This window comes from Coregonus lavaretus (assembly GCF_964263955.1).
Source record: "Coregonus lavaretus genome assembly, chromosome: 14".
In the NCBI taxonomy this organism is placed as follows: domain Eukaryota; kingdom Metazoa; phylum Chordata; class Actinopteri; order Salmoniformes; family Salmonidae; genus Coregonus; species Coregonus lavaretus.
The window spans coordinates 35,830,004-35,855,942 of NC_140001.1; the positions used below are offsets into that span (position 1 = coordinate 35,830,004).

General features: G+C 43.1%; 1 protein-coding gene across 2 annotated transcripts in view; it reads left to right on the plus strand.

The window, feature by feature from the left end:
• Positions 1-21,946, plus strand: part of LOC311141731 (serine/threonine-protein phosphatase 2B catalytic subunit gamma isoform-like) — a 65,883-nt gene extending 43,937 nt beyond the window's left edge. Inside the window, exons 5-13 of one of the 2 annotated variants that reach the window (XM_084177162.1) lie at positions 6,455-6,600; positions 6,739-6,878; positions 9,466-9,543; positions 11,105-11,199; positions 13,460-13,585; positions 13,792-13,869; positions 14,402-14,492; positions 15,397-15,494; positions 21,527-21,946. In XM_084177162.1, the coding sequence (XP_084033288.1) occupies positions 6,455-6,600; positions 6,739-6,878; positions 9,466-9,543; positions 11,105-11,199; positions 13,460-13,585; positions 13,792-13,869; positions 14,402-14,492; positions 15,397-15,494; positions 21,527-21,669 (995 nt within the window). In that variant the 3' untranslated portion in view covers positions 21,670-21,946. The remainder of the gene's footprint in view (positions 1-6,454; positions 6,601-6,738; positions 6,879-9,465; positions 9,544-11,104; positions 11,200-13,459; positions 13,586-13,791; positions 13,870-14,401; positions 14,493-15,396; positions 15,495-21,526) is intronic. The other variant, XM_084177163.1, reaches the window with a different exon arrangement.
• The last annotated feature ends 3,993 nt before the right edge of the window (positions 21,947-25,939 follow it).

Below are 25,939 nucleotides of genomic sequence, written 5' to 3' on the forward strand. Positions count from 1 at the left end.
TCACCCCAGGGACTCACAGATTATCTTGCTTTCCTTGAGCTCTGAAGGACTAAGCACTAAGCATTTTATACTGAACTAAAATATAAATGCAACATGGAAAGTGTTGGTCCCATGTTTCATGAGCTGAATAAAATAAATTTTCCATATGCACAAAAGGCTTATTTCTCTCAAATGTTGTGCACAAATCTGTTTACATCCCTGTTAGTGAGAATATCTCCTTTGCCAAGATAATCCATCCACCTGACAGGTGTGGCATATCAAGAAGCTGATTAAACAGCATGATCATTACACAGGTGCACCTTGTGCTGGGGACAATAAAAGGCCACTCTAAAATGTGCAGTATTGTCGCTGCTGATTAGGCTTCCAAGGTAGGTGATGTTCTCAAGATATTCAAGTGCCTCTCCATCGATGGTCATTGGAGGTGTTGGTGGTGTATTAATGCACATGGCTTGGGTCTTCTGAATGTTGATATGGAGAACAGTCTGTTTAGCATACATGCTGAGTCTGACTTCTCCTGGAGGATGATATAGAGACCAGATCATCAGCAAAGTTGAGGTCCTTCTGATGGGAGAAGAGGGTCCACTGGATTCCTCGGGCATGGTCAGATGTTGTTTGATGCATTACACAGTCCATGGTAACAAGAAAAATAACTGGAGAGAGGATGCAGCCTTGTCATACACCAGACTTATCTTGAAATTACTCTGTGAGGGAACTATCAAGAAAGATGCTATATTCAAAGTGTTCATAGAAATTCCCAATGAGGTTGACAATCTTGGGTGGTTTTCCGTAGGCTCCAAGGATCCTCCATAAGCTCTCACGGTGAACACTATCGAATGCCTTCTTGAAATTAATAAAGTTGATGTAGAGGGGTGCATTCCACTCGAGGCAGTGCTCGATGATGTTGTGCAGGGAAAGATCTGGTTGATGCATCCTCTTCCTTTGCAAATCCTGCTTGTTCTTGTCTGAGTTTATCGACTGCAGTGTCACTCCTTTTGAGGAGTATCCTGCAAAAGATTTTGCTGGGGGTGTAGAGGAGTGTTATAACTCGCCAGTTGTCACATTCGCTGAGGTTTCCTTTCTTTGGCAGTTTGACGATAAGGCCTTTTCTCCAGTCTTGTGGTATGACATCGTGCTCCCAGATCTTGCTAAAGAGATCAGTCAGAACCTTGGTAGCTGTGTTGACATCAGCTTTAAGTAGCTCAGCCTGCTGAGAGTCAATCCCTGGTGCTTTGCCACTCTTCATAGCCTTGATGGCTGCTTGGACCTCTGCGTCAACTGGTGGGCCAGTGTCAATACCATCAATCTCACCCGAGGGTGGTGGGTCTGCTGGATCATTAGGCTTTGGCCAGTTGAGGACCTCTTCAAACTGCTGGACCCATCTTGCAGTTTGTTCCTCTTATGTTGTTAACATTTTACCTTGTCTTTGACTGGCATTGTGTGGTTGCTAACTTGGCCAGAGAGCTGTCTTGTGATCTTGCATACAGTGTTTAATTCTCCTCTTGCTGCAGCTTGTTCTGCCTCACTGGCCAATTCCTGGACAAACGCTCTCTTATCCCTTCGAGCACTCTTTTTTTTCTTTGTCCATGGTCTTGTATTCTTGCTGTGCTCACTCAATCAGCCTGGGTGATTCTGCGCTCAGCAGTTTATCTTAGGCCAGCCTTCTCTCATCAATACTGAACAAAAATATAATATAAATGATTTTACTGAGGTACAATTCATATAAGGAAATCAATCAATTGAAATAAATACACTGCTCAAAATAACGGGAACACTAAAATAACACATCCTAGATCTGAATGAATGAAATCTTTCACAAAATCACACAAATTATCAATGGAAATCAAATGTATCAACCCATGGAGGTCTGGATTTGGAGTCACCCTCAAAATTAAAGTGGAAAACCACACTACAGGCTGATCCAACTTTGGTGTAATGTCCTTAAAACAAGTCAAAATTAGGCTCAGTAGTGTGTGTGGCCTCCACGTGCCTGTATGACCTCCCTACAACGCCTGGGCATGCTCCTGATGAGGTGGCGGATGGTCTCCTGAGGGATCTCCTCCCAGACCTGGACTAAAGCATCCGCCAACTCCTGGACAGTCTGTGGTGCAACGTGGCGTTGGTGGATGGAGCGAGACATGATGTCCCAAATGTGCTCAATTGGATTCAGGTCTGGGGAACAGGCGGGCCAGTCCATAGCATCAATGCCTTCCTCTTGCAGGAACTGCTGACACACTCCAGCCACATGAGGTCTAGCATTTTCTTGCATTAGGAGGAACCCAGGGCCAACCGCACCAGCATATGGTCTCACAAGGGGTCTAAGGATCTCATCTCGGTACCTAATGGCAGTCAGGCTACCTCTGGCGAGCACATGGAGGGCTGTGCGGCCCCCCAAAGAAATGCCACGCCACACCATGACTGACCCACCGCCAAACAGGTCATGCTGGAGGATGTTGCAGGCAGCAGAACGTTCTCCACGGCGTCTCCAGACTCTGTCACGTCTGTCACATGTGCTCAGTGTGAACCTGCTTTCATCTGTGAAGAGCACAGGGCGCCAGTGGCGAATTTGCCAATCTTGGTGTTCTCTGGCAAATGCCAAACGTCCTGCACGGTGTTGGGCTGTAAGCACAACCCCCACCTGTGGACGTCGGGCCCTCATACCACCCTCATGGAGTCTGTTTCTGACCGTTTGAGAAGACACATGCACATTTGTGTCCTGCTGGAGGTCATTTTGCAGGGCTCTGGCAGTGCTCCTCCTGCTCCTCCTTGCACAAAGGCGGAGGTAGCGGTCCTGCTGCTGGGTTGTTGCCCTCCTACGGCCTCCTCCACGTCTCCTGATGTACTGGCCTGTCTCCTGGTAGCGCCTTCATGCTCTGGACACTACGCTGACAGACACAGCAAACCTTCTTGCCACAGCTCGCATTGATGTGCCATTCTGGATGAGCTGCACTACCTGAGCCACTTGTGTGGGTTGTAGACTCCGTCTCATGCTACCACTAGAGTGAAAGCACCGCCAGCATTCAAAAGTGACCAAAACATCAGCCAGGAAGCATAGGAACTGAGAAGTGGTCTGTGGTCACCACCTGCAAAACCAGTCCTTTATTGGGGGTGTCTTGCTAATTGCCTATAATTTCCACCTGTTGTCTATTCCATTTGCACAACAGCATGTGCAATTTATTGTCAATCAGTGTTGCTTCCTAAGTGGACAGTTTGATTTCACAGAAGTGTGATTGACTAGGAGTTACATTGTGTTGTTTAAGTGTTCCCTTTATTTTTTTGAGCAGTGTAAATTAGGCCCTAATCTATGGATTTCACATGACTGGGCAGGGGCGCAGCCATGGGTGGGCATGGGAGGGCATAGACCCACCAACTTGGGAGCCAGGCCCAGCCAATCAGAATATGTTTTTCCCCACAAAAGGGCTTTATTACAGACAGAAATACAGCTCCGTTTCATCAGCTGTCCGGGTGACTGGTCTCGGACGATCCCACAGGTGAAGAAGCCAGATGTGGAGGTCCTTGGCTGGCGTGGTTACACGTGGTCTGTGGTTGTGAGGCGAGTTGGACGTACTGCCAAATTCTCTAAAACGACATTGGAGGGGACTTATGGTAGATAAATGAACATTCAATTCTCATGGCAACAGCTCTGGTGAACATTCCTGCAGTCAGCATGCCAATTGCACGCTCCTTCAAAACTTGAGGCATCTGTGGCATTGTGTTGTGTGTCAAAACTGCACATTTTAGAGTGGCCTTTTATTGTCCCCAGCACAAGGTGCACCTGTGTAATGTCCATGTTTAATCCGTTTCTTGATATGCCACACCTGTCAGGTGGATGGATTATCTTGTCTTTTGAAGTTTCAAACATGGTGCGGACAATCCATGCTCCAAGACAGACTGTGGTTTTGGGGCCTGAACTTATCACGGGTGGGGCTTTCATCTGGTCAGTGTTGTGAAAGACAAGTTACACTCAATCTGATGAAAGTTGTCTATTAGGCCTGAAGTAAAGAAGCTTAAGCAATCACCTAGGAGGACAACATCCGCTGCGGAGTAGCTAGTAACCGCGGAGGTACTGGTTGAAAATATATAGGTTACCAGGCCCAAATGACATACAGTGGGGGAAAAAAGTATTTAGTCAGCCACCAATTGTGCAAGTTCTCCCACTTAAAAAGATGAGAGAGGCCTGTAATTTTCATAATAGGTACACGTCAACTATGACAGACAAATTGAGAAAAATAAATCCAGAAAATCACATTGTAGGATTTTTAATGAATTTATTTGCAAATTATGGTGGAAAATAAGTATTTGGTCACCTACAAACAAGCAAGATTTCTGGCTCTCACAGACCTGTAACTTCTTCGTTAAGAGGCTCCTCTGTCCTCCACTCGTTACCTGTATTAATGGCACCTGTTTGAACTTGTTATCAGTATAAAAGACACCTGTCCACAACCTCAAACGGTCACACTCCAAACTCCACTATGGCCAAGACCAAAGAGCTGTCAAAGGACACCAGAAACAAAATTGTAGACCTGCACCAGGCTGGTAAGCAGCTTGGTTTGAAGAAATCAACTGTGGGAGCAATTATTAGGAAATGGAAGACATACAAGACCACTGATAATCTCCCTCGATCTGGGGCTCCACGCAAGATCTCACCCCGTGGGGTCAAAATGATCACAAGAACGGTAAGCAAAAATCCCAGAACCACACGGGGGGACCTAGTGAATGACCTGCAGAGAGCTGGGACCAAAGTAACAAAGCCTACCATCAGTAACACACTACGCCGCCAGGGACTCAAATCCTGCAGTGCCAGACGTGTCCCCCTGCTTAAGCCAGTACATGTCCAGGCCCGTCTGAAGTTTGCTAGAGTGCATTTGGATGATCCAGAAGAGGATTGGGAGAATGTCATATGGTCAGATGAAACCAAAATATAACTTTTTGGTAAAAACTCAACTTGTCGTGTTTGGAGGACAAAGAATGCTGAGTTGCATCCAAAGAACACCATACCTACTGTGAAGCATGGGGGTCGAAACATCATGCTTTGGGGCTGTTTTTCTGCAAAGGGACCAGGACGACTGATCCGTGTAAAGGAAAGAATGAATGGGGCCATGTATCGTGAGATTTTGAGTGAAAACCTCCTTCCATCAGCAAGGGCATTGAAGATGAAACGTGGCTGGGTCTTTCAGCATGACAATGATCCCAAACACACCGCACGGGCAACGAAGGAGTGGCTTCGTAAGAAGCATTTCAAGGTCCTGGAGTGGCCTAGCCAGTCTCCAGATCTCAACCCCATAGAAAATCTTTGGAGGGAGTTGAAAGTCCGTGTTGCCCAGCGACAGCCCCAAAACATCACTGCTCTAGAGGAGATCTGCATGGAGGAATGGGCCAAAATACCAGCAACAGTGTGTGAAAACCTTGTGAAGACTTACAGAAAACGTTTGACCTGTGTCATTGCCAACAAAGGGTATATAACAAAGTATTGAGAAACTTTTGTTATTGACCAAATACTTATTTTCCACCATAATTTGCAAATAAATTCATAAAAAATCCTACAATGTGATTTTCTGGATTTTCTTTTTTTCTCCACTGTATGTGGGAGCCGCTATGGGCATGCTGTTGCTACTAAAGGCCACACCAAAACAACAACACCCTCTGAAAACCCAGGCTGTAGCTAATTGAGATGATTCCATAGCAGTTCTTTTGGCTTGCAGGGTTTTTCTGGATCAAAAATGGGCTTAGCTGGTGGGCGGGGGCAATGGGCCCCAATTTTTGAGGCCCCCATCTTGGCGGTGGAGAGAGTTTTGGTGTTTTTAAAGCAAACTTTCTGCAATTCTACACATTTTGCCATGGAGCTGAGAGAAAATGTGCAGTTTTAAAGCTATTTTTTTCTGCAATTCTATTCTTAAACATAACAAAATCAGTACTCCTGAATTCAGGTGCACCGGTTTGAGTGTGTCAAGAACTGCAGCGCTGCTGTGTTTTTCACGCTCAACAGTTTCCTGGGTGTAATAAAGAATGGTCCACCACTCAAAGAACATCCAGCCAACTTGACACAACTGGGGGAAGCATTGGAGTCCCTGTGGAACACTTTCGACACCTTGTAGAGTCCATGCTCGACGAATTGAGGCTGTTCATAGGGCAGAAGGGGGTGCATCTTAATATTAGGATGGTGTTCCTAATGTTTTATACACTGTGTATATAGGTCCATTATTTTTTCTACATAAATGGTTTTAGTTGTTAAAGTTTACACTGAAAGTGTTTTTCCATCCCGAAATTGTATTTCATTTTTTATTTTTTATTTGTTAAACTTTCACTTATGCAGAAAAAACCTTGCATATAGCCAAGCTTAGCTTGACCTTAGTTACAATTAATGTGATACTGCCTCATTTAATCAAGTGTTTAGCTAGCGCTAGTAGATGCTCTCTGAAAGCAATAGTGAACCATATCTTTTGTTTTCCATGTTTAGGTAAGATCAAGTACTCAGAGCGCGTGTATGATGCCTGCATGGAAGCCTTTGACTGCCTGCCCCTCGCTGCTCTCCTCAACCAACAGTTCCTGTGTGTACACGGCGGTCTCTCCCCAGAAATCAACTGCCTAGACGACATTAGGAAAGTAAGTCCACCTGGCACCTGATTAGGAAGTGGTGTTTGGAGTCCACATTTGGATGAATTTGGGAGATCTTTTTAAAATCTGTGATCAATCAACTTTCTGTGGCTCACGGTGCTGTGCGTGTGTTTGTGCGCTCCACAGTTAGACAGGTTTAAGGAGCCTCCAGCGTTCGGCCCTATGTGTGACCTGATCTGGGCTGACCCAGGAGAGGACTACGGCAGTGAGAAGACAGCAGAACACTTCAACCACAACTCTGTGCGAGGCTGCTCCTACTTTTTCAGGTATGCTACCTGCTCCATATCAAGGTTTTAGGTAGTTATATGGCCAATAATACTGGCCAATAAGGTCAAATAATACTGTTTGCTACTTGAAGAGCTACTGGAGACCCACCAGGGATAGATCTTTGTTTTAGTGTGTTGCACTATAGGCCCCTGCACTGTCCAGTTTGGGAGTGGACTATAAGGGATTGTCCCTAGAAAGTGCCAGTGCATTGTCTCCCCAGCTGTACTAGCCTACAGTGCATTCGGAAAGTATTCGGACCCCTTGACCTTTTCCACATTTTGCTACGTTACAGCCTTACTCTAAAATTGATTTTAAAAAATAACATTTTCCGCATAAATCTACACACAATACCCCATAATGACAAAGCAAAAACAGGTTTTTAGAAATGTTTGCTAATGTATAAGAAATAAAAAACTGATTACATTTACATAAGTATTCAGACCCTTTACTCAGTACTTTGTTGAAGCACCTTTGGCAGCGATTACAGCCTTGAGTCTTCTTGGGTATAACGCTAGTGGCGCAGTGGTCTAAGGCACTGCATCGCAGTGCTAGCTGTGCCACTAGAGATCCTGGTTCGAGTCCAGGCTCTGTCGCAGCCGGCCGCGACCGGGAGACCCATGGGCGGCGCACAATTGGTCCAGCATCGTCCAAGGTATGGGGAGGGTTTGGACGGCAGGGATGTGGGTTCGTTTACCACGGGGGGCCAGTATAAAAAAATAAAAAAAATAAAACATGTATGCATTCACTAACTGTAAGTCGCTCTGGATAAGAGCGTCTGCTAAATGACTAAAATGTAAATGTACAAGCTTGGCAAACCTGTATTTGGGTAGTTTTTCCCATTCTTCTCTGCAGATCCTCTCAAGCTCTGTCAGGTTGGATGGGGAGCGTCGCTGCACAGCTATTTTCAGGTCTCTCCAGAGATGTTCGGTCGGGTTCAAGTCCGGGGTCTGGCTGGGCCACTCAAGGACATTGAGACTTGTCCTGAAGCCACTCCTGCGTTGTCTTGGCTCTGTACTTAGGGTTGTTGTTCTGTTGGAAGGTGAACCTTCGCCCCAGTCTGAGGTCCTGAGCGCTCTGGAGCAGGTTTTCATCAAGGATCTCTCTGTACTTTGCTCTGTTAATCTTTCCCTCCATCCTGACTAGTCTCCCAGTCCCTGCCGCTGTAAAACATCCCCACAGCATGATGCAACCACCACCATGCTTCAAAGTAGGGTTGGTATTTGCCAGGTGATGAGCGGTGCCTGGTTTCCTCCAGACGTGACTCTTGGCATTCAGGCTAAAGAGTTCAATCTTGGTTTCATCAGACCAGAGAATCTTGTTTTTGATCCTTTAGGTGCCTTTTGGCCCTTCTCCCCGATCGCTCAGTATCGCCAGGTGGCCAGCTCTAGGAAGAGTCTTGGTGGTTCCAAACTTCTTCCATTAAAGAATGATAGAGGCCACTGTGTTCTTGGGGACCTTCAATGCTGCAGATATGTTTTTGTACCATTCCCCAGATCTGTGCCTCGACACAATCCTGTCTCGGAGCTCTATAGACAATTCCCTCGACCTCAAGGCTTGGTTTTTGCTTTGACATGCACTGTCAAGTGTGAAACCTTATATAGACAGGTGTGTGTGCCTTTCCAAATCATGTCCAACCAATTGAATTTACCACAGGTGGACTCCAATCAAGTTGTAGAAACATCTCAAGGATGATCAATGGAAACAGGATGCACCTGAGCTCAATTTCGAGTCTCATAGGAAAGGGTCTGAATACTTATGTAAAAAAAAATCATCTCAAAACCTGTTTTTGCTTTGTCATTATGGGGTATTGTGTGTAGATTGATGAGGATTTTTTATTTATTTAATCCATTTCTGAATAAGACTGTAATGTAACAAAATGTGGAAAAAGTGAAGGGGTCTGAATGCACTGTATATCTCTTTCCACTGTTGACTTTTCCAGATGGCATGGGTTTGTGCCACGCTAACCAAATGCAGGTGGCCCGCTAATTGCCCGAGCAGTCTTTGATGAGAGGAGGGAAGAGGTGGAGTAGGCTGGCGGGGTCATTGTAGAGACCCAAGTAAAAGCCAGGCAGCCAGCAGCCACATAGATGGGCTACTTCCCAAATGGCACCAAATTGCCTATATAGTGCACTACCTTCGGCTGTGGCCCATAGCGCTCTGGTCAAGGTAGTGCACTGTTTAGGGAATAGGGTGCCATTTGGGATTCACACCAAGTCTGCTCTCCTGTGGCTATGGCCATGGCCTACTGGCCTCCTGGCTGCCTCTGGAGCAGCTATAAGAGTCCATAAATACCACAGCCCTCCCTGGCATTGTTCTGCTCTGGCCTCAGTGGTTCAATTAAACCCTCCCTACCTCCCAGGCCAGAGAGCAAGAGACTGACAGGGATTCAAAATGTATTTCCAAAAGTAAAGAACAGCCAGAAAATGCTTCTGATGGCAACACGCTGTTCCTCAAAGAATTTCCGTCATATCTCACACTGCATGGTTGCCAGACTGACTCTGAGGTCGAGATTTTTTTTACAAGCTTTAACCTCACTCCTCTGGCTGTTCTAATAGGCTGTTTTTTTCTCTCTCTCTTGCCTTGCAGTTACCCGGCAGTATGTGACTTTTTGATCAATAATAACTTGTTGTCGGTAATAAGAGCACACGAAGCACAGGATGCAGGGTAAGTTTCACTGTTTACAGAGTCATTTACCATATACATTTAATTAACTGTATAACAGATTATTTTTTATTTTTTTGTGAGGCGAGCAAGTACCCCTTGTAATAATATTAAACAACCTTAGTAATGCACTTAGCGACCTCATCAAGAGATTTTAGCATTTTGGTATTGTAGTGAACGGCGAGGCAGGAAATAGAACCTGGGGTTGCTGGCGTGAAAGGCAAACACCCTACACATCGCACCAATAGGGTAAATCTACTTGGTAGGAATTGTAAAGTGGCTCATATAGCAACACTGCCCTTTTTCCGAACGGGAAGGCACGTCCCCGCGCTTCGACTACTCAGCACCCTAGTACATCCTGGCAATGCGTTCCGATGCCCTCACAGCCGCCTTCCCACTTTTGGCACAAATGTAACAAATGGCGGGGCAGGGAATCGAAACCGTGTCGCTGGCGTGAAAGGCCAGAGGGTAAAGCCTCTTGGTGGGAATTGTAACGTTGCTCATATAGCGAGGATCATGACAGTATAATGGTTTTGGAATGACAGTCACAGGGACAAGGGTTTGAGTCCCAGTCAGGGTACCCCACTACATCCACTAACCCAGCTGAGTTTTAGTCACAGATGCATAGATCTACCATATTTAATAATTGATGTGCTGATGATAGCAGTCTACTAAAGTAATCAGACCTATTCTTACTATACTTTACTGAACTGCTTCAGTTTCTGCTTGAACTATTTAGCTTGAATTCTAAATTTAACACATCTCCCACTACCATACAAATAATATGGCTGAAGCAAGCACACTCATTTTCTTCAGGAAATGTACCTATTCTATAGTACCCCTTTAATTTAACTGCCACCTAGCAAGAGACCATTGTGTTACTATTAGCAGAAATTCAGGCTAGCTGTGTTTCTGTAACATGATGGCAGAGTTTGTTAAACAAATTCGCACCCGATTGATACAAATCATAATGATATCATTCTGTAAGGTAGGCCTACTTTGCATTCAACATTTAATTGTTTTTTTAAGGATAACCTTTAGAAACTACTCTTTTGGCATGCTTTTCAAAATCGCAGATTTTATAGGGCCGTATATATACTGTATCATACCTTTAGAAGTGTTTACCTCAGGCTGACTTCTAGTTGGTGCAATGTTCCATACATTGCATGTCCAAATCAATTTAAAGTTTCTACAAAATAAGTTTTGCAGCGACAACAATCTATAAGGCTACAGCTAACATGTTTTCCTTTCACTGTTTGCGATTCGCAAATTATTATTAGATTCCCATGATTCGATTCACCGCGATTGAACAGAACCCTAACTACTACAATGGCAAAGCGAATCATTCGATTTCTCAAAAAGGATTGTTTAAAATAATCGATTCATATTAATTAAATGAATCGCTCAATTATTGTATATCTTTTTTTACTATTTTGAGAAATGTGAAGCGGGGGAATCTGTTGTACAGTGCATTACATTTGTATGGCCTTACAAAAAAAATTGTTTTGCTCTCTCTTCACAATTTTTTTTTCTCAAACTAAAGTAATTTTGTGTCTCGTCCCAGGTACCGGATGTACAGAAAAAGCCAGACTACAGGCTTTCCTTCATTAATTACAATCTTCTCAGCACCAAATTACCTAGATGTATACAACAACAAAGGTTTGTGTACTCTTTATATCATGACCGTGATGTGTTTTATCCATAGTGTAGTACGTGCCTTTGTGCTGTTGTATAGAGCCAATTTCTGTTTACCATCAAACGTCACGTTCGAGTGATGTGCGCATCCCTACATCAAAAATCTCTGATGTCGGGACCCTGACAAACTTCTTGTGAGTGAGTGAAGACAATGAAAACACTCAAGACTGGTGGCTATAGCTATGTTCAACAAGTATATTCTTCTTCTGGCTTTATCTATCTCTATTTGAGATATTTTACCTTGTGTTGCTGGCTTGCTAGGTAATTAACCCTTTTGAAGAGATCTGCGATGTTGTACAGTGAGGGAAAAAAGTATTTGATCCCCTGCTGATTTTGTACTTTTGCCCACTGACAAAGAAATGATCAGTCTATAATTTTAATGGTAGGTTTATTTGAACAGTGAGAGACAGAATAACAACAAAAAAATCCAGAGAAACGCATGTCAAAAATGTTATTAATTGATTTGCATTTTAATGAGGGAAATAAGTATTTGACCCCTCTGCAAAAACATGACTTAGTACTTGGTGGCAAAACCCTTTTTGGCAATCACAGAAGTCAGATGTTTCTTGTAGTTGGCCACCAGGTTTGCACACATCTCAGGAGGGATTTTGTCCCACTCCTCTTTGCAGATCTTCTCCAAGTCATTAAGGTTTCGAGGCTGACGTTTGGCAACTCAAACCTTCAGCTCCCTCCACAGATTTTCTATGGGATTAAGGTCTGGAGACTGGCTAGGCCACTCCATGACCTTAATGTGCTTCTTCTTGAGCCACTCCTTTGTTGCCTTGGCCGTGTGTTTTGGGTCATTGTCATGCTGGAATACCCATCCACGACCCATTTTCAATGCCCTGGCTGATGGAAGGAGGTTCTCACCCAAGATTTGACAGTACATGGCCCCGTCCATCGTCCCTTTGATGCGGTGAAGTTGTCCTGTCCCCTTAGCAGAAAAACACCCCCAAAGCATAATGTTTCCACCTCCATGTTTGACAGTGGGGATGGTGTTCTTGGGGTCATAGGCAGCATTCCTCCTCCTCCAAACATGGCGAGTTGAGTTGATGCCAAAGAGCTCCATTTTGGTCTCATCTGACCACAACACTTTCACCCAGTTCTCCTCTGAATCATTCAGATGTTCATTGGCAAACTTCAGACGGGCATGTATATGTGCTTTCTTGAGCTCTGCAGGATTTCTGTCCTTCACGGCGTAGTGTGTTACCAATTGTTTTCTTGGTGACTATGGTCCCAGCTGCCTTGAGATCATTGACAAGATCCTCCCGTGTAGTTCTGGGCTGATTCCTCACCGTTCTCATGATCATTGCAACTCCACGAGGTGAGATCTTGCATGGAGCCCCAGGCCGAGGGAGATTGACAGTTCTTTTGTGTTTCTTCCATTTGCAAATAATCGCACCAACTGTTGTCACCTTCTCACCAAGCTGCTTGGAGATGGTCTTGTAGCCCATTCCAGCCTTGTGTAGGGCTACAATATTGTCCCTGATCCTTGGAGAGCTCTTTGGTCTTGGCCATGGTGGAGAGTTTGGAATCTGATTGATTGATTGCTTCTGTGGACAGGTGTCTTTTATACAGGTAACAAGCTGAGATTAGGAGCACTCCCTTTAAGAGTGTGCTCCTAATCTCAGCTCGTTACCTGTGTAAAAGACACCTGGGAGCCAGAAATCTTTCTGATTGAGAGGGGGTGAAATACTTATTTCCCTCATTTAAAATGCAAATCAATTTATAACATTTTTGACATGTGTTTTTCTGGATTTTTTTGTTGTTATTCTGTCTCTCACTGTTCAAATAAACATACCATTAAAAATATAGATTGATAATTTCTTTGTCAGTGGGCAAACATACAAAATCAGCAGGGGATCAAATACTTTTTTCCCTCACTGTAGATGATAACCATCTGATTACGTGTTTGTTAACTTGCATGAACTGCATTTGAAGTTGCATGTGATCGTATCCACTTCCATGTGAACAAACTTTGCACATGCACGTGCAACTTTTCATGACGGGGCCGGGAAATGGGTCTAAAGCTGTTTTGTCTGCTGGCTGGCATACACCCACAGGTCAGGTTTCAGAAATCTGTGATTGACATTCCTGTCCCTTCTGTGTCTGGCCTTTCTGCCCCTCCAGGTCCACTTGGGCTGTCCCCAAAATATGACAACAATTGGCTAGTATTTTTGCCAGTGATACTAACTTGATCATTCTTTTGTTCTCCAACTTCCAGCTGCTGTATTAAAGTATGAAAACAATGTGATGAACATTCGGCAGTTTAACTGCTCCCCCCACCCCTACTGGCTGCCCAACTTCATGGACGTCTTCACCTGGTCTCTGCCCTTTGTTGGAGAAAAAGGTATGTATGTGCTCCCCGTCCATATCAGTGTTATGTCAGAGTGAAGAACGTGCCAGTAGAATGCCAGGAATGAGCATTGGAACATTGTAGCAAGAGACGGGTGTGTTTTGGTGTTAAAAATGCAACCACAAAAAAAACAATAGTCTGCACCCAAAAATGGTGGTGGTGCTACCTGAGTTGTGGTGGTACCTCTCTTCTCCCCACAGTGACAGAGATGCTGGTGAATGTGCTGAACATATGCTCGGATGATGAACTCATGTCAGAAGGAGACGACCTGTGTGAAGGTAAGACGAACAGCCAGGATTGAATGAGGCACATTAACACCCCCGTGCCCCCCCCCCCCCCCCCCCCACTCCACATTATCACTAGTGTTAAGAAGGTAAAGCTGGTAGCTTCATTTTTCATTAAAGCTGGTTTATCCACAGCATGACATAACAGCTCTGTCAGACACACACACACAGACAGTCTCTCTCATGATCTAGAAGATCTCAGGACTCCCTAGAGATCTGACGGCGCTCAACTCGACATTCCACTGTACGCTCCTCTCCTTTACTCCGCTCCTCTCCTTTACTCCGCTCCTCTCCTTTACTCCGCTCCTCTCCTTTACTCCGCTCCTCTCCTTTACTCCGCTCCTCTCCTTTACTCCCCTCTGCTTCCCTCCTTTTCTCCTCTTTACTCTCCTTTCTTCCCTCTGTTCCCTTATCTCATTTTTTCTCCTTCCTCTCCTCTATGATGTTTTCGGACTATTTCAAGCAGTAGAAAGCATTATAATGCCCAACCAAATGCTTAGAATATTTTATTGTTTTATTTTATGAGAAGACGGTGGAATCCCAGCAGTGCGCAAGGAGGTGATCCGGAACAAGATCCGAGCCATCGGGAAGATGGCCAGAGTCTTCTCTGTTCTCAGGTGAAAAAGCCTTTCGCTCTCTCCCACATGACAGCATAAAGGCTGACCCAAATGGCACACTATTCCTTATATTTATTTATTTATTTATTTATTTTACCTTTATTTAACTTGGCAAGTCAGTTAAGAACAAATTCTTATTTACAATGACGGCCTACACTGGCCAAACCCGGAAGACACTGGGCCAATTGTGCGCCGCCCTATGGGACTCCATATGGCCGGTTGTGGCCGGTTGTGATACAGCCTGGAATCGAACCAGGGGGTCTGTAGTGACGCCTCAAGCACTGAGATGCAGTGCCTTAGACCACTGCGCCACTCGGGAGCCCAATGGTTCCCGAGGGGCATATGGCTCTGGTCAAAAGTTGTCACTATAGGGAATAGGTTGCCGTTTTGGACCAAACCATACTGAAAAGGGAAAGTCAGACTTGGAGTGAATGGAGCAGAGGGGGATGGGAATAGAGTCTCTATTTTTAATTGACACTAAAGTGAGTCTAGTTTATGAAATGAGTGAAGTCAGTTTGAAAGTGCACAGTGAAGTCGTCTTTGAAAACACAGTGCTGCTTTTCCATAAGGATTCATGAGCAGGCAACCGTGAGTCACGATGCAGCACACGGTGAGGCTGCATAATGACATTAGACATGATTCCAGATTAATGCTGTGGTTATTAGCCTGCCACACAAATGCAATGGGGAAAGGGAGATGTAGCTCAGCACAGAGATCCTATAATTCAAGTGTGTTCTCAATGTAGGCCTATTTCTATATAGAGCAGTCTCTTTTTCACGGTGGCCCATATACAGAGATATCATGGGATGCTACAGGAGCTGTTTTAACATATGTAGTTACTGAAAGCTTTGTTAGATCTCTAAGGTGTTTGTGTCTCTCTCACCTTCTCTCTTTCTTTCTTCAGGGAGGAGAGTGAGAGTGTGCTGACACTCAAAGGACTGACCCCCACTGGGTCGCTGCCTCTAGGAGTGTTGTCAGGGGGCAAAGAGACCTTGCATACCGGTACGTGTCTCTCTCCCCCTCCTCACCCCCTCAAACTCCCCTCTCCTCCCTCACCCTGCTGTCTCCATCTTTCTCTCTCTCTTTGATGCCCCCCTCTCCACCCATTCCCCATGCCCTACCATCACAGAGGTCCCTGGGGTGCCATTAACACTGCCGTTCTCCCTGGACTAACAACACAGGCTTTCCCCAACCACACGGTAAACTGAAGGATGTACGCTTCACTAAATGTTTTTCAGTTTTTACATTTCATTATCAAGAAAACATCATAGACCCTGCTCTTCTGCTTTCCGTTTTCCATTATACAGTTGAGATGGAAACTATCACTGCCACTGAAGCCTACATATGGGACGCAACCTTTGTCTGTCTGGGGCTCTGTGTCAAGCCAGCCGTCCCCTTTGGGCAGTAGCCTCGAAAACCCGACCCGAGGCAACACAGAGACTGGTTTCAAAGATGGACTCTTTTGGCATAGAGGAACTACGTCACCCTACTCTATATATAGTGCAATACTTTTGACCATTGCCTATAGGGCAAGTGTCTGTTACTGCGTCCCAAAATAAACAGACAGTCATTCTGGTAAAGGTCATGTCATGTGGTTTCTGTCCGAAATGGCATCCTATTCGCAATAGAGTGCACTACATTTGACCAGAGCCCTATAGGCAATGGTCAGAAGTATTGCACTATATATAGAGTAGGGTGCCATTTAGGGGACACACCCTGTGTCTGTCAGCCCCTCAAGTCAGATGTGTGTTCTGGTTCATTACATCCCCTGTTTGTTGTTTCTCTTCACTGCTTCCTAACAGTGCTCTAGTGACATTTAGGGGGATGCTGTCCAGTTTTGACTGCAGTGTCAGTGCTCTTTAAAAACCTGCCATGCCAAACTAAGAAGGGAAATGCCTTACCCTAGCTATTTCTATTCCACTCCTTCTAAGATGTTTTATTATCACATACACCGGATAGGTGCATAGAAAAATGCCTTGCTCAAGGGCACATCGACCGTTATATATATATTTTTATATGGTGAATATAAAAAAATATATATATATATAACGGTCGATGTGCCCTTGAGCAAGGTATTTGGGTATTAGAACCAGCGACTTTTCGGTTACTGGCCCAACACTCTAACCGCTAGGCTACCTGCCGCCTGTATGACTATAACAAATGAAAGATGGTCTTATAGCTAGATTCACCACCAGAGTTATTCTGTGAGTGACACCAGTAACAAAGCACCTCATTAAGAACAAGTCGAATAGAAAGATTAAAGCTGTCATCATCACATGTGTGTTCCTTTGAAAACTGAGCCTAAGCAGACTTCATTATGACAATGTTGTGAGACGTAGTGAGGTGCCTTTATTGACTTCACAGGAAATCAGTTCCCTTCTCCTCCCAGCAGACTTCATCATTCGATTATGTTCCCATAACAAGATCCAGAATAACCCTATATAAGAAGCATGTGTGTGTGTGCTCACTGCTCAGCAAAATCCCCCTCATCTCTCCGTCCACATCTAAGCCCTAATGACCCTTTAACACCAGCAAGCACCATCTTAAGGTCTCCAGCAGGCCTCTCTCACTCTGGTTGTGTCCCAAATAATACTCTATTCCTAGGGAATTCCTAAGGGAATAAAGTGCCATTAGGGATGCAGACGATTTTATCACACTGAAAACAGATTGAGAACCTTCCAGAAGGACAACCATCTCTCCAGCACTCCACCAATCAGGCCTTTATGGTAGAGTGGCCAGATGGAAGCTACTCCTCAGTAAAAGGCACATGACAGCCCGCTTGGAGTTTGCCAAAAGGCACCTAAAGACTCTCAGACCATGAGAAACAAGATTCTCTGGTCTGATGAAACCAAGATTGAACTATTTGGCCTGAATGCCAAGCATCACATCTTTAGGAAACCTGGCACCATCCCTACGGTGAAGCATGGTGGTGGCAGCATCATGCTGTGGGGATGTGTTTCAACGGCAGGGACTGAGAGACTAGTCAGGATCGAGGCAAAGATGAACGGAGCAAAGTACAGAGAGATCTTTGATGAAAACCTGCTCCAGAGCGCTCAGGACCTCAGGCGAAGGTTCACCTACCAACAGGACCACGACCCAAAGCACACAGCCAAGACAATGCAGTAGTGACTTTGGGACATGTCTCTGAATGTCCTTGAGTGGCCCAGCCAGAGTCCGGACTTGAACCTGATCGAACATCTCTGTAGAGACCTGAAATTAGCTGTGCCGCAACGCTCCCCATCCAAGCTGACAGAGCTTGAGAGGATCTGCAGAGAAGAATGGGAGAAACACCCGAAATACAGGTGTGCCAAGCTTGTAGCGTCATACCCAAGAAGACTCGAGGCTGTAATCGCTTCCAAAGGTGCTTCAATAAAGTACTGAGTGAAGGGTCTGAATACTCATGTAAATGTGATATTTCATTAAATTAAATTAACACTTTTTGCTTTGTCATTATGGGGTATTATGTGTAGATGATGAGGGGGGGAAACTATTTAATCCATATCTATTGTATAATAAGGCTGTAATGTAACATAATGTGGAAAAAGTCAAGGGGTTTGAATACTTTCCGAATGCACTGTAAGCACCCCCTAATTCTATATTATTATCATTATAATTATTCCTGTCCTCTGTCTGTCAGGGCTGTTTTTCTCCTGCCTGCCTGTGTTTTCTCTGATTGTGATGATGGTAATGGGGGATCTCTGACAATGGGGGATCTCATCTATGATTGGTTGGTTGGATGATTCGGACTGTCTGTTCTGTGATTGATGATCTCTGGTTCTCTGCATTGATGACTCGCTTTTCTCCTTCTCACCACTACTCACATTTACATAGCCGCCGCTGAGGCAGCGGAGGCAAAAGGTACGCAAGCGGTCCCCGGATCCCTCCCTCAGTGTGTTGTTACTTTTAACCATTCCAATGAAAGGAGGGCCCCTCCTTTCATTTTTTATGCACTCCTGTTGTCTCTTTTTAAATGTTCCTTTTGTTATTGTTGTTGTACATTCACTGTGTGTGTTTGATTTGTGAATTTTGTCATGGATTGGTGTACTTCACAAAATTGCTGCTCTTGCATTACCAGTGCCTGCTACTAGTGTACATACATGATAGGACTCAAATACCCAAGCAGTGGGCACTCCATTTGGCAGGAAGGACTTTAGCTTAAACCTCAACATGCACCGTATAGTGACATTATTCCTTGGTCCTAGGGGAATTACACAATGTTGACCATGATAACATAGGGGCAAAGCCTAATCACAGTCTTCACAGATAGGCTACAGATATAGATACTGATACTGTTGACAAACAGCTATAGGCAGAGGTCATATGGGTGAGAGCCGAGATAGCTAGGTTCATTGCCACTGCTGCATGCAGCTCGTCCCTGAGCAAAGCCAGCTAAGACTCTGCTAGCCTAGGGAGGACCTCCCTCCTCCTCCTGGCTATCCAGGGATATTTTCAGAGTCTAATCCTGTTACGCTGCTTGGCTGTTGCTACTCTGTCACTGTCTGCTTCTGTTGGCATGTTACTGTTTTAGCACTTTGATCGCATGCACATTTGGAGTAGTAATAGGTAGTTTGGTTTCTGTCCTAATATGATATTTTGTTGATATCAGAGCATGTTTTATAGCAGGGGTGTCAAACTAATTTTGGCCCGGGGCCCGTATTCGATCTTCAACGAGGTTCTGAGGGGCCACACTGAAAATGTGTTATTTCCTCGCTGTCCAAATTTGCTAAAGATAGTCATCTAGCCATGGATTTTAGAATTTCTGATGCTCCCTGACTGTCTGACTTTCATTTAGGTGATTATTAGCGAGCTGGACACGTTCAAGAAAATTTATGAATGTAGGTCAATTATAATTTCTACACAGTTTAGATTAGTTATTTTTTACTCAAACCACCTGCAGGCCGGATTGGAGACACCCCTGTTTTATAGCCACCTATTAAAGCTGCAATATGTAACTTTTTGGGCAACCTGACCAAATTCACATAGAAATCAGAGTTATGGATCTGTCATTCTCATTGAAAGCAAGTCTAAGAAGCGATAGATCTGTTCTATGTGCGCTATATCTAGGCTTCCAGATGAGTTTTTTGCGTGTTTTACTTTCGGTTTTATAAATCAGCTGAAAATACTATATTTTTGGTTATGGAAGAGATATTGCACAACAGTTTAGATGGTACAATGATTATCTACAATATACTTGCTTGTTTTGTCACAAACTGAAATTAGGCAACTATTAGAATTTTTGCAATTTTAAATTTCTGCATAGTGCACCTTTAAGTACACCTAATGTTTGCTTTGCAATGATACATTTCTCATTAACAAACCAACTAACTTTATATGTTATTTAAAATTGCAGATCTGTTTTCTATGAGTGCAGTTTCGTTGATCACATTATCCTATTATCAACTGTAAAACGTCCATATTTTGCTCTTATTCTAAATGTTTGCGTTATTGATTTTTTAGTTGAATAGTTACTTACAGTATATCTCACATTTGCCCATGTTTTCTTTGTGGTTTTTACTTGGCACTTGGAATTTTACAGTAAGTCCCATATTCACTGTGAGGTGTTGTACTGTAGCTTGTTCAGTGGTATTGCCAACAGTACTAGGACTTGCTGTGTTTCTGTGTATTCACCGTACGTACATCTGTTGTATGACTGTACTGTTTGTTTAAGGACTGTCAGCTATTACCTGCATTTGTAAGCATAAGAACCTGGAGTTTACTAAAGACACACTACCGTTCAAAAGTTTGGGGTCACTTAGAAATGTCCTTGTTTTCGAAAGAAAAGCATGTTTTTTGTCCATTCAAATAACATCAAATTGATCAGAAATACAGTGTAGACATTGTTAATGTTGTAAATGGCTATTGTAGCTGGAAACTGCTGATTTTTAATGGGATATCTACATAGGCGTACAGAGGCCCATTATCAGCAACCATCAGTCCTGTGTTCCAATGGCGCGTTGTGTTTGCTAATCCAAGTTTATCATTTTAAAAGGCTAATTGATCATTAGAAAACCCTTTTGCAATTATGTTAGTACAGCTGAAAACTGTTGTGCTGATTAAAGAAGCAATACAACTGGCCTTCTTGAGACTAGTTGAGTATCTGGAGCATCAGCAAATGTGGGTTTGATTACAGGATCAAAATGGCCAGAAACAAATAACTTTCTTCTGAAACTCGTCAGTCTATTCTTGTTCTTAGAAATGAAAGCTATTCCATGCAAACTGGCTCTAACCAGAATAGAAAGAGGAGTGGGAGGTCCCGGTGCACAACTGAGCAAGAGGACAAATAAATTGGTGTCTAGTTTGAGAAACAGACGCCTCACAGGTCCTCAACTGGCAGCTTCATTAAATAGTACCCGCAAAACACCAGTCTCGACGTCAACAGTGAAGAGGCGACTCCGGGATGCTGACCTAGGCAGAGTTGCAAAGGAAAAAGTCTGGTGTCTGTGTTCTTTTGCCCATCTTAATCTTTTATTTTTATTGGCCAGTCTGAGAAATTGCTTTTTCTATGCAACTCTGCCTAGAAGATCAGCATCCCGGAGTCGCCTCTTCACTGTTGATGTTAATTGCAAAAGGGTTTTCTAATGAGCAATTAGCCTTTTAAAATGATAAACTTGCATTAGTAAACACAATGTGCCATTGGAACACAGGACTGATGGTTGCTGATAATGGGCCTCTGTACGCCTATGTAGATATTCCATTAAAAATCAGACGTTTCCAGCTACAATAGCCATTTACAACATTAACGATGTCTACACTGTATTTCTGATGAATTTGGTGTTATTTTAATGGACAAAAAAATTGCTTTTCTTTCGAAAACAAGGACATTTCGAAGTGACCCCAAACTTTCGAAAGGTAGTGTACAATTTGACACAATAAAGGCAAAACAAATGGGTTAATTTTGCAGTTTTTACCTGAAGATCCTTATTGCAGATCCTTAAAAGAGATGGCTAACTGTTTTTCCCAAACATTTCAAGTTGAAGCATTCAAAGCATTGTTTCCTTTGATTTCTAATTGTCCATCTCTTTTCTTCCTTCCAGCTATTCAAGGCTTCTCTCCCACGAGGAAGATCAAGGACTTTGCGGAGGCACAGAGCCTGGACAAAGTCAACGAGAGGATGCCCCCACGCAAGGATGGCCAGCAGCCGGTCAACCCAAACGCCCCCAAGAACGGCACAGGCTAGGCCTGGAGATTGACCCCCCACCAGGCCATGGCCCTGTCTCATACACCAAAACGATCTTTATATCTTCTTTCTCTCTCTCTCTCTCTATCTATCTCTCTCTATCTCTATCTTATCTATCTTATCTATCTTATCTATCTTATCTATCTATCTCCCTCTCTGTCCTATTGTGACTCTGCACCCTGCTGGCCTATACAGTTGGACAAGCACAGGACATGTAGGTAGGAAAGACACCACCGCACTGGGAGAATGGTTTCAGCCACCACCGAGCACAACCATGAAAAAAACTAAAACCTATTTTATTTATTAAATTAATTATATTAGATATATTATGTAATGCTACAATTTTAATGAAAGCATACATTTCTAAGATGTTCAAATAAGCATATAACTATGGTAAATGTCAAAGATAAAGACCATTTTGTAAATTTGAGTTGATCGAGGAAGCTAGTAAAATTTGTCAATTCAAGTTTTTCTATTGTTCTTTTATGTGTTTTGCAAAGGAAAGTTGACTGAATCTACAGATATCTACAGTATGTGTGCTCACATACATGTTTGTCCATTTAAAGAATATTATGATGTGTATTAAATGGAGAGAAAGTAATGAAGGGAAAGATTTGACACCATTGCAGAAGATTAGTTTATAGTAAAACAGTTTTTTAGTTTTGTTCTTTTGTCCAATTTCTTTGGTAAAAACCTAGAAATCACTGAATGCTATTTATGCTGCTTTGGGTCAACGTGTTGCTCCTATATTTTAAAGTTAGGTTAAACAGGATTTCATTTGACAACCTTTAGTCAATCCTTGAGAAACTGCCTAGAATTTCCAAATGATTTGTCAAAGAATGGAGAAAAAAAAATGAATTTATCCTAGTTTGCTGCGATCATTGATGTGATGTATCAATGGATGGTGATTTGTTTTTGTAGTTTTATGTGTTTTGGATAGTGTTTTGATAGTTGGTGTTGTTTGCAGGCTGTCAACAACCAACAGTTACTACCAGTGTGTTTAACTGAGGTCGGGGGGGGGGGGGGGGGGGGGATAATATATACACTGTGTGTACATAACGTTAGGAACACCTTCCTAATATTGAGTTGCACTCCCTTTTGCCTTCAAAACAGCCTCAATTCGTCGGGGCATGGACTCTACAAGGAGTTGAAAGCGTTCCACAGGGATGCAGGCCAATGTTGACTCCAATGCTTCCCACAGTTGTCAAGTTGGCTGGATGTCCTTTGGGTGGTGGACCATTGTTGATACACACGGGAAACTGTTGAGCGTGAAAAACCCAGCAGTGTTGCAGTTCTTGACACACTCAAACCGGTGCGCCTGGCACCTACTGCCATACCGCGTTCTATCCATGTCTTTGTTGTCTCAAGGTTTAAAAATCCTTCTTTAACCTGTCACCTCCCCTTCATCTACACTGATTTGAAGTGGATTTACAAGTGACTTCAATAAGGGATAATAGCTTTTACCTGGATTCACCTGGTCAGTTTGTCATGGAAAGAGCAGGTGTTCCTAATGTTTTGTACACTCAATGTACATATTCTGCAAAACCAAAGTCTGATTCAAAAGGGATATAGGCCGACAGTATTTATTGGTTTAGCTCCAAGAAGACAGCCACCAGTACCTTGGGTGTGTGGTGCCCCCATTTGGTTAGATTTTCTGTGACATTGAGTGGAGAGCGGCCTACTGTTCTTGAGAGTAATGTGCTGGATGTGGAATGAAGAAAGTCATTATGGTTCATGGTGAAGAAACATACTAAACACAAGGGAAGAACAACCAGTAGTGTCCTCTTCTCAATGCCCTCCGTGACAAGATGGTGGATAAATCTTTCCCATGGAGCAAATGGTAACGCAGCGGATATTATGTCCCAAAATGAGCTGAAGCTCCATCGTGTTCATTATGTTATGTTTTAGATAATATAAATAATAATGACGCTTAGTTTGATTTCATATTGCTTTCTTGTCAACTCTACATAAAGGAAATATTTTGGGCGTTTCTTGATAAAAGCTGTGTCGATGTCTCCATCTACTGTTGATTTGATGCAGATGCGTTCGACGACTACAGTGTGGTAAATGTAAGGGAAAGCTGGTCTCCAATTCAATGTTTTAGTTGCTCACAGTTTGAGGAAAGCAGTACCCTGAAGAGTAGTGTATTGAGTCATTCAGTGTGATGCTGTGAAGATTGATGTTATGGGAATTTCCATTCTCTTTAGCGGCTCTTTGACCATCCTGTAGTATTATCTCTCCCTAGACACAGTTTTCACTATCTGTGGTAGAGCAAAGCTGGGGAGCCTACAGTGTCTCTACATTGATCATGTAGTAATGTCTGTTTCTTCTAAATTAATTTGATTGTGAGTATTATATGGTCTTAACACCTTTTGGTACATAGTAATTGTTCCTCCATGGCAGGAACTGACACTACTTTTGTAACACCCGCTCTCAACCCTTTAAGAATTGACTGGATTCTTTAGGACTTGACTCAATGAACCGGTGCTTAGTTTTAGCCCTAGATTTTTGGGGGCTAGAACTGCTTCTCTGACACTCCTGCCATCGCGCCACATGTAGTTATTCTATTGTGTTTTATCATTCAAGAAAAGCTTTAAGATTTTTATTCTCATGTGAATTTTCCCTTTTATAATATATATTGTAAGGCTTTTAAACGAGTTGCATTCAATGTGCCATGCCACTACCAAAACATACACCAACACCTGTGTGTGACTGGTGGGGAGAAGGGACATCAGAATGTCCCATTCTTGTGTTCAGCAGTGGTCATGGAGAGATCTTGGAGCCTGTTTCAACTCAACATGGGTCAGGTTCATTTGAGTTGTCACGGCCCAGATGCTTTTGTTTGTATTTAAAAATGTGATTGGTTTCTCTTTACTGTATTGTGTTCAGAAAACTGTCAAAAGATGCTCTTTGAAAATAGATGTTCTTTTTTTTTTCACATTCACAACTGATTTAAATGTTGGTGTTGTGTGAGATGCTAGGAGTTAGGGGAAGTACAGGCCCCGTAGGAGGGCTGTATTTCTCACCTCTTGTCAGTTTCTAAACATATCTCGAAGAATGTACAAAAATATTTGTAATTAAAGTCTCTTAATAGCTGTAAAAAGGATGAGAAATCATTGTCAAGTACAGTGCTTGTCATGCGAGGCCATAATCTTGATCTATGTAGATGTATCACTTAAAAAATAAAATGTAAATGCAAAGAATTTCTTGGTCTCCCTGTCGTGGCTGTCTGAGGTTTTTAGCTCTGCAGATTTGAGGATATTGTGCCAGATGCTTTCTCGCTTCAATTGCTCATGTTAGGCCTACATTCTAGCCTCTCTTGATCTGAATTATACTACATGTTGCTAATATATTTTCTCTACACGTCCGGTTGAATGGGTGGATGCATGAATCATTGTGTACTCTGGGAGACTTCAGTGTCTAAATGTTGCACCCTGAATAGTTGTTTATAAATATAATTCTACATAAACAGGACAGTAGTGTCAAAAATAAAACATTTTAGTATTCAGACCCCTTGGATTTCTGATTTTTTAAAATCAATAAAATACTCTGTAAAAGTGGAACATTTCAGCCCCTTTCTTTAGTCAAGCCTAAATTAGTTCAGGGGTCAAATTTGGCTTAGCAAATCACAAGTTACAATAATAGGGGTTAACATGATTTTGGAATGACTAACCCTTCCTCAGTCCCCCATACATACATCTTAAGATTCAACTACAAAGACCAGGGAGCTTTTAGAAATCTTTAAAGAAGGGCAGTGATTGGTAGATGGGTAACTAACAAATCAGACATTGAATATCTCTTTATAGCATGGTTGTTTATAATTATGCTGTGGATTATGTGTTAAATCACCCAGATACATAGTCGTCCTTCTGAACTGAGCTGCAGGACAGGAATGAAACTGCTCAGGGATGTTTTGAAAACAGCTACAGAGTTCAATGGCTGTGATGGGAGAAAACATTGTAGTGACTCAACAATAATGACAGAGTAAAAAGAATACAAATATACAGAATATTAATATTCCAAAACATGCATCTTGTATGCAACAAGGCGCTAAAGTAAAACAGAAAAAAATAAAACTGCAAAGGAATACACTTTTTGGCCTAAATGCAAAGCCTTATGTTTGGGGTAAATCCAACAGCATCACTAACTGCCGCCTCATTTTCAAGCATGGTGGTGGGTGCATCATGTTATGGGTATGCTTGACAAATACTGGGGAGTTTTTCAGGATAAAAAGAAACGGGATGGAGCTAAGCACAGGCAAAATCCTAGA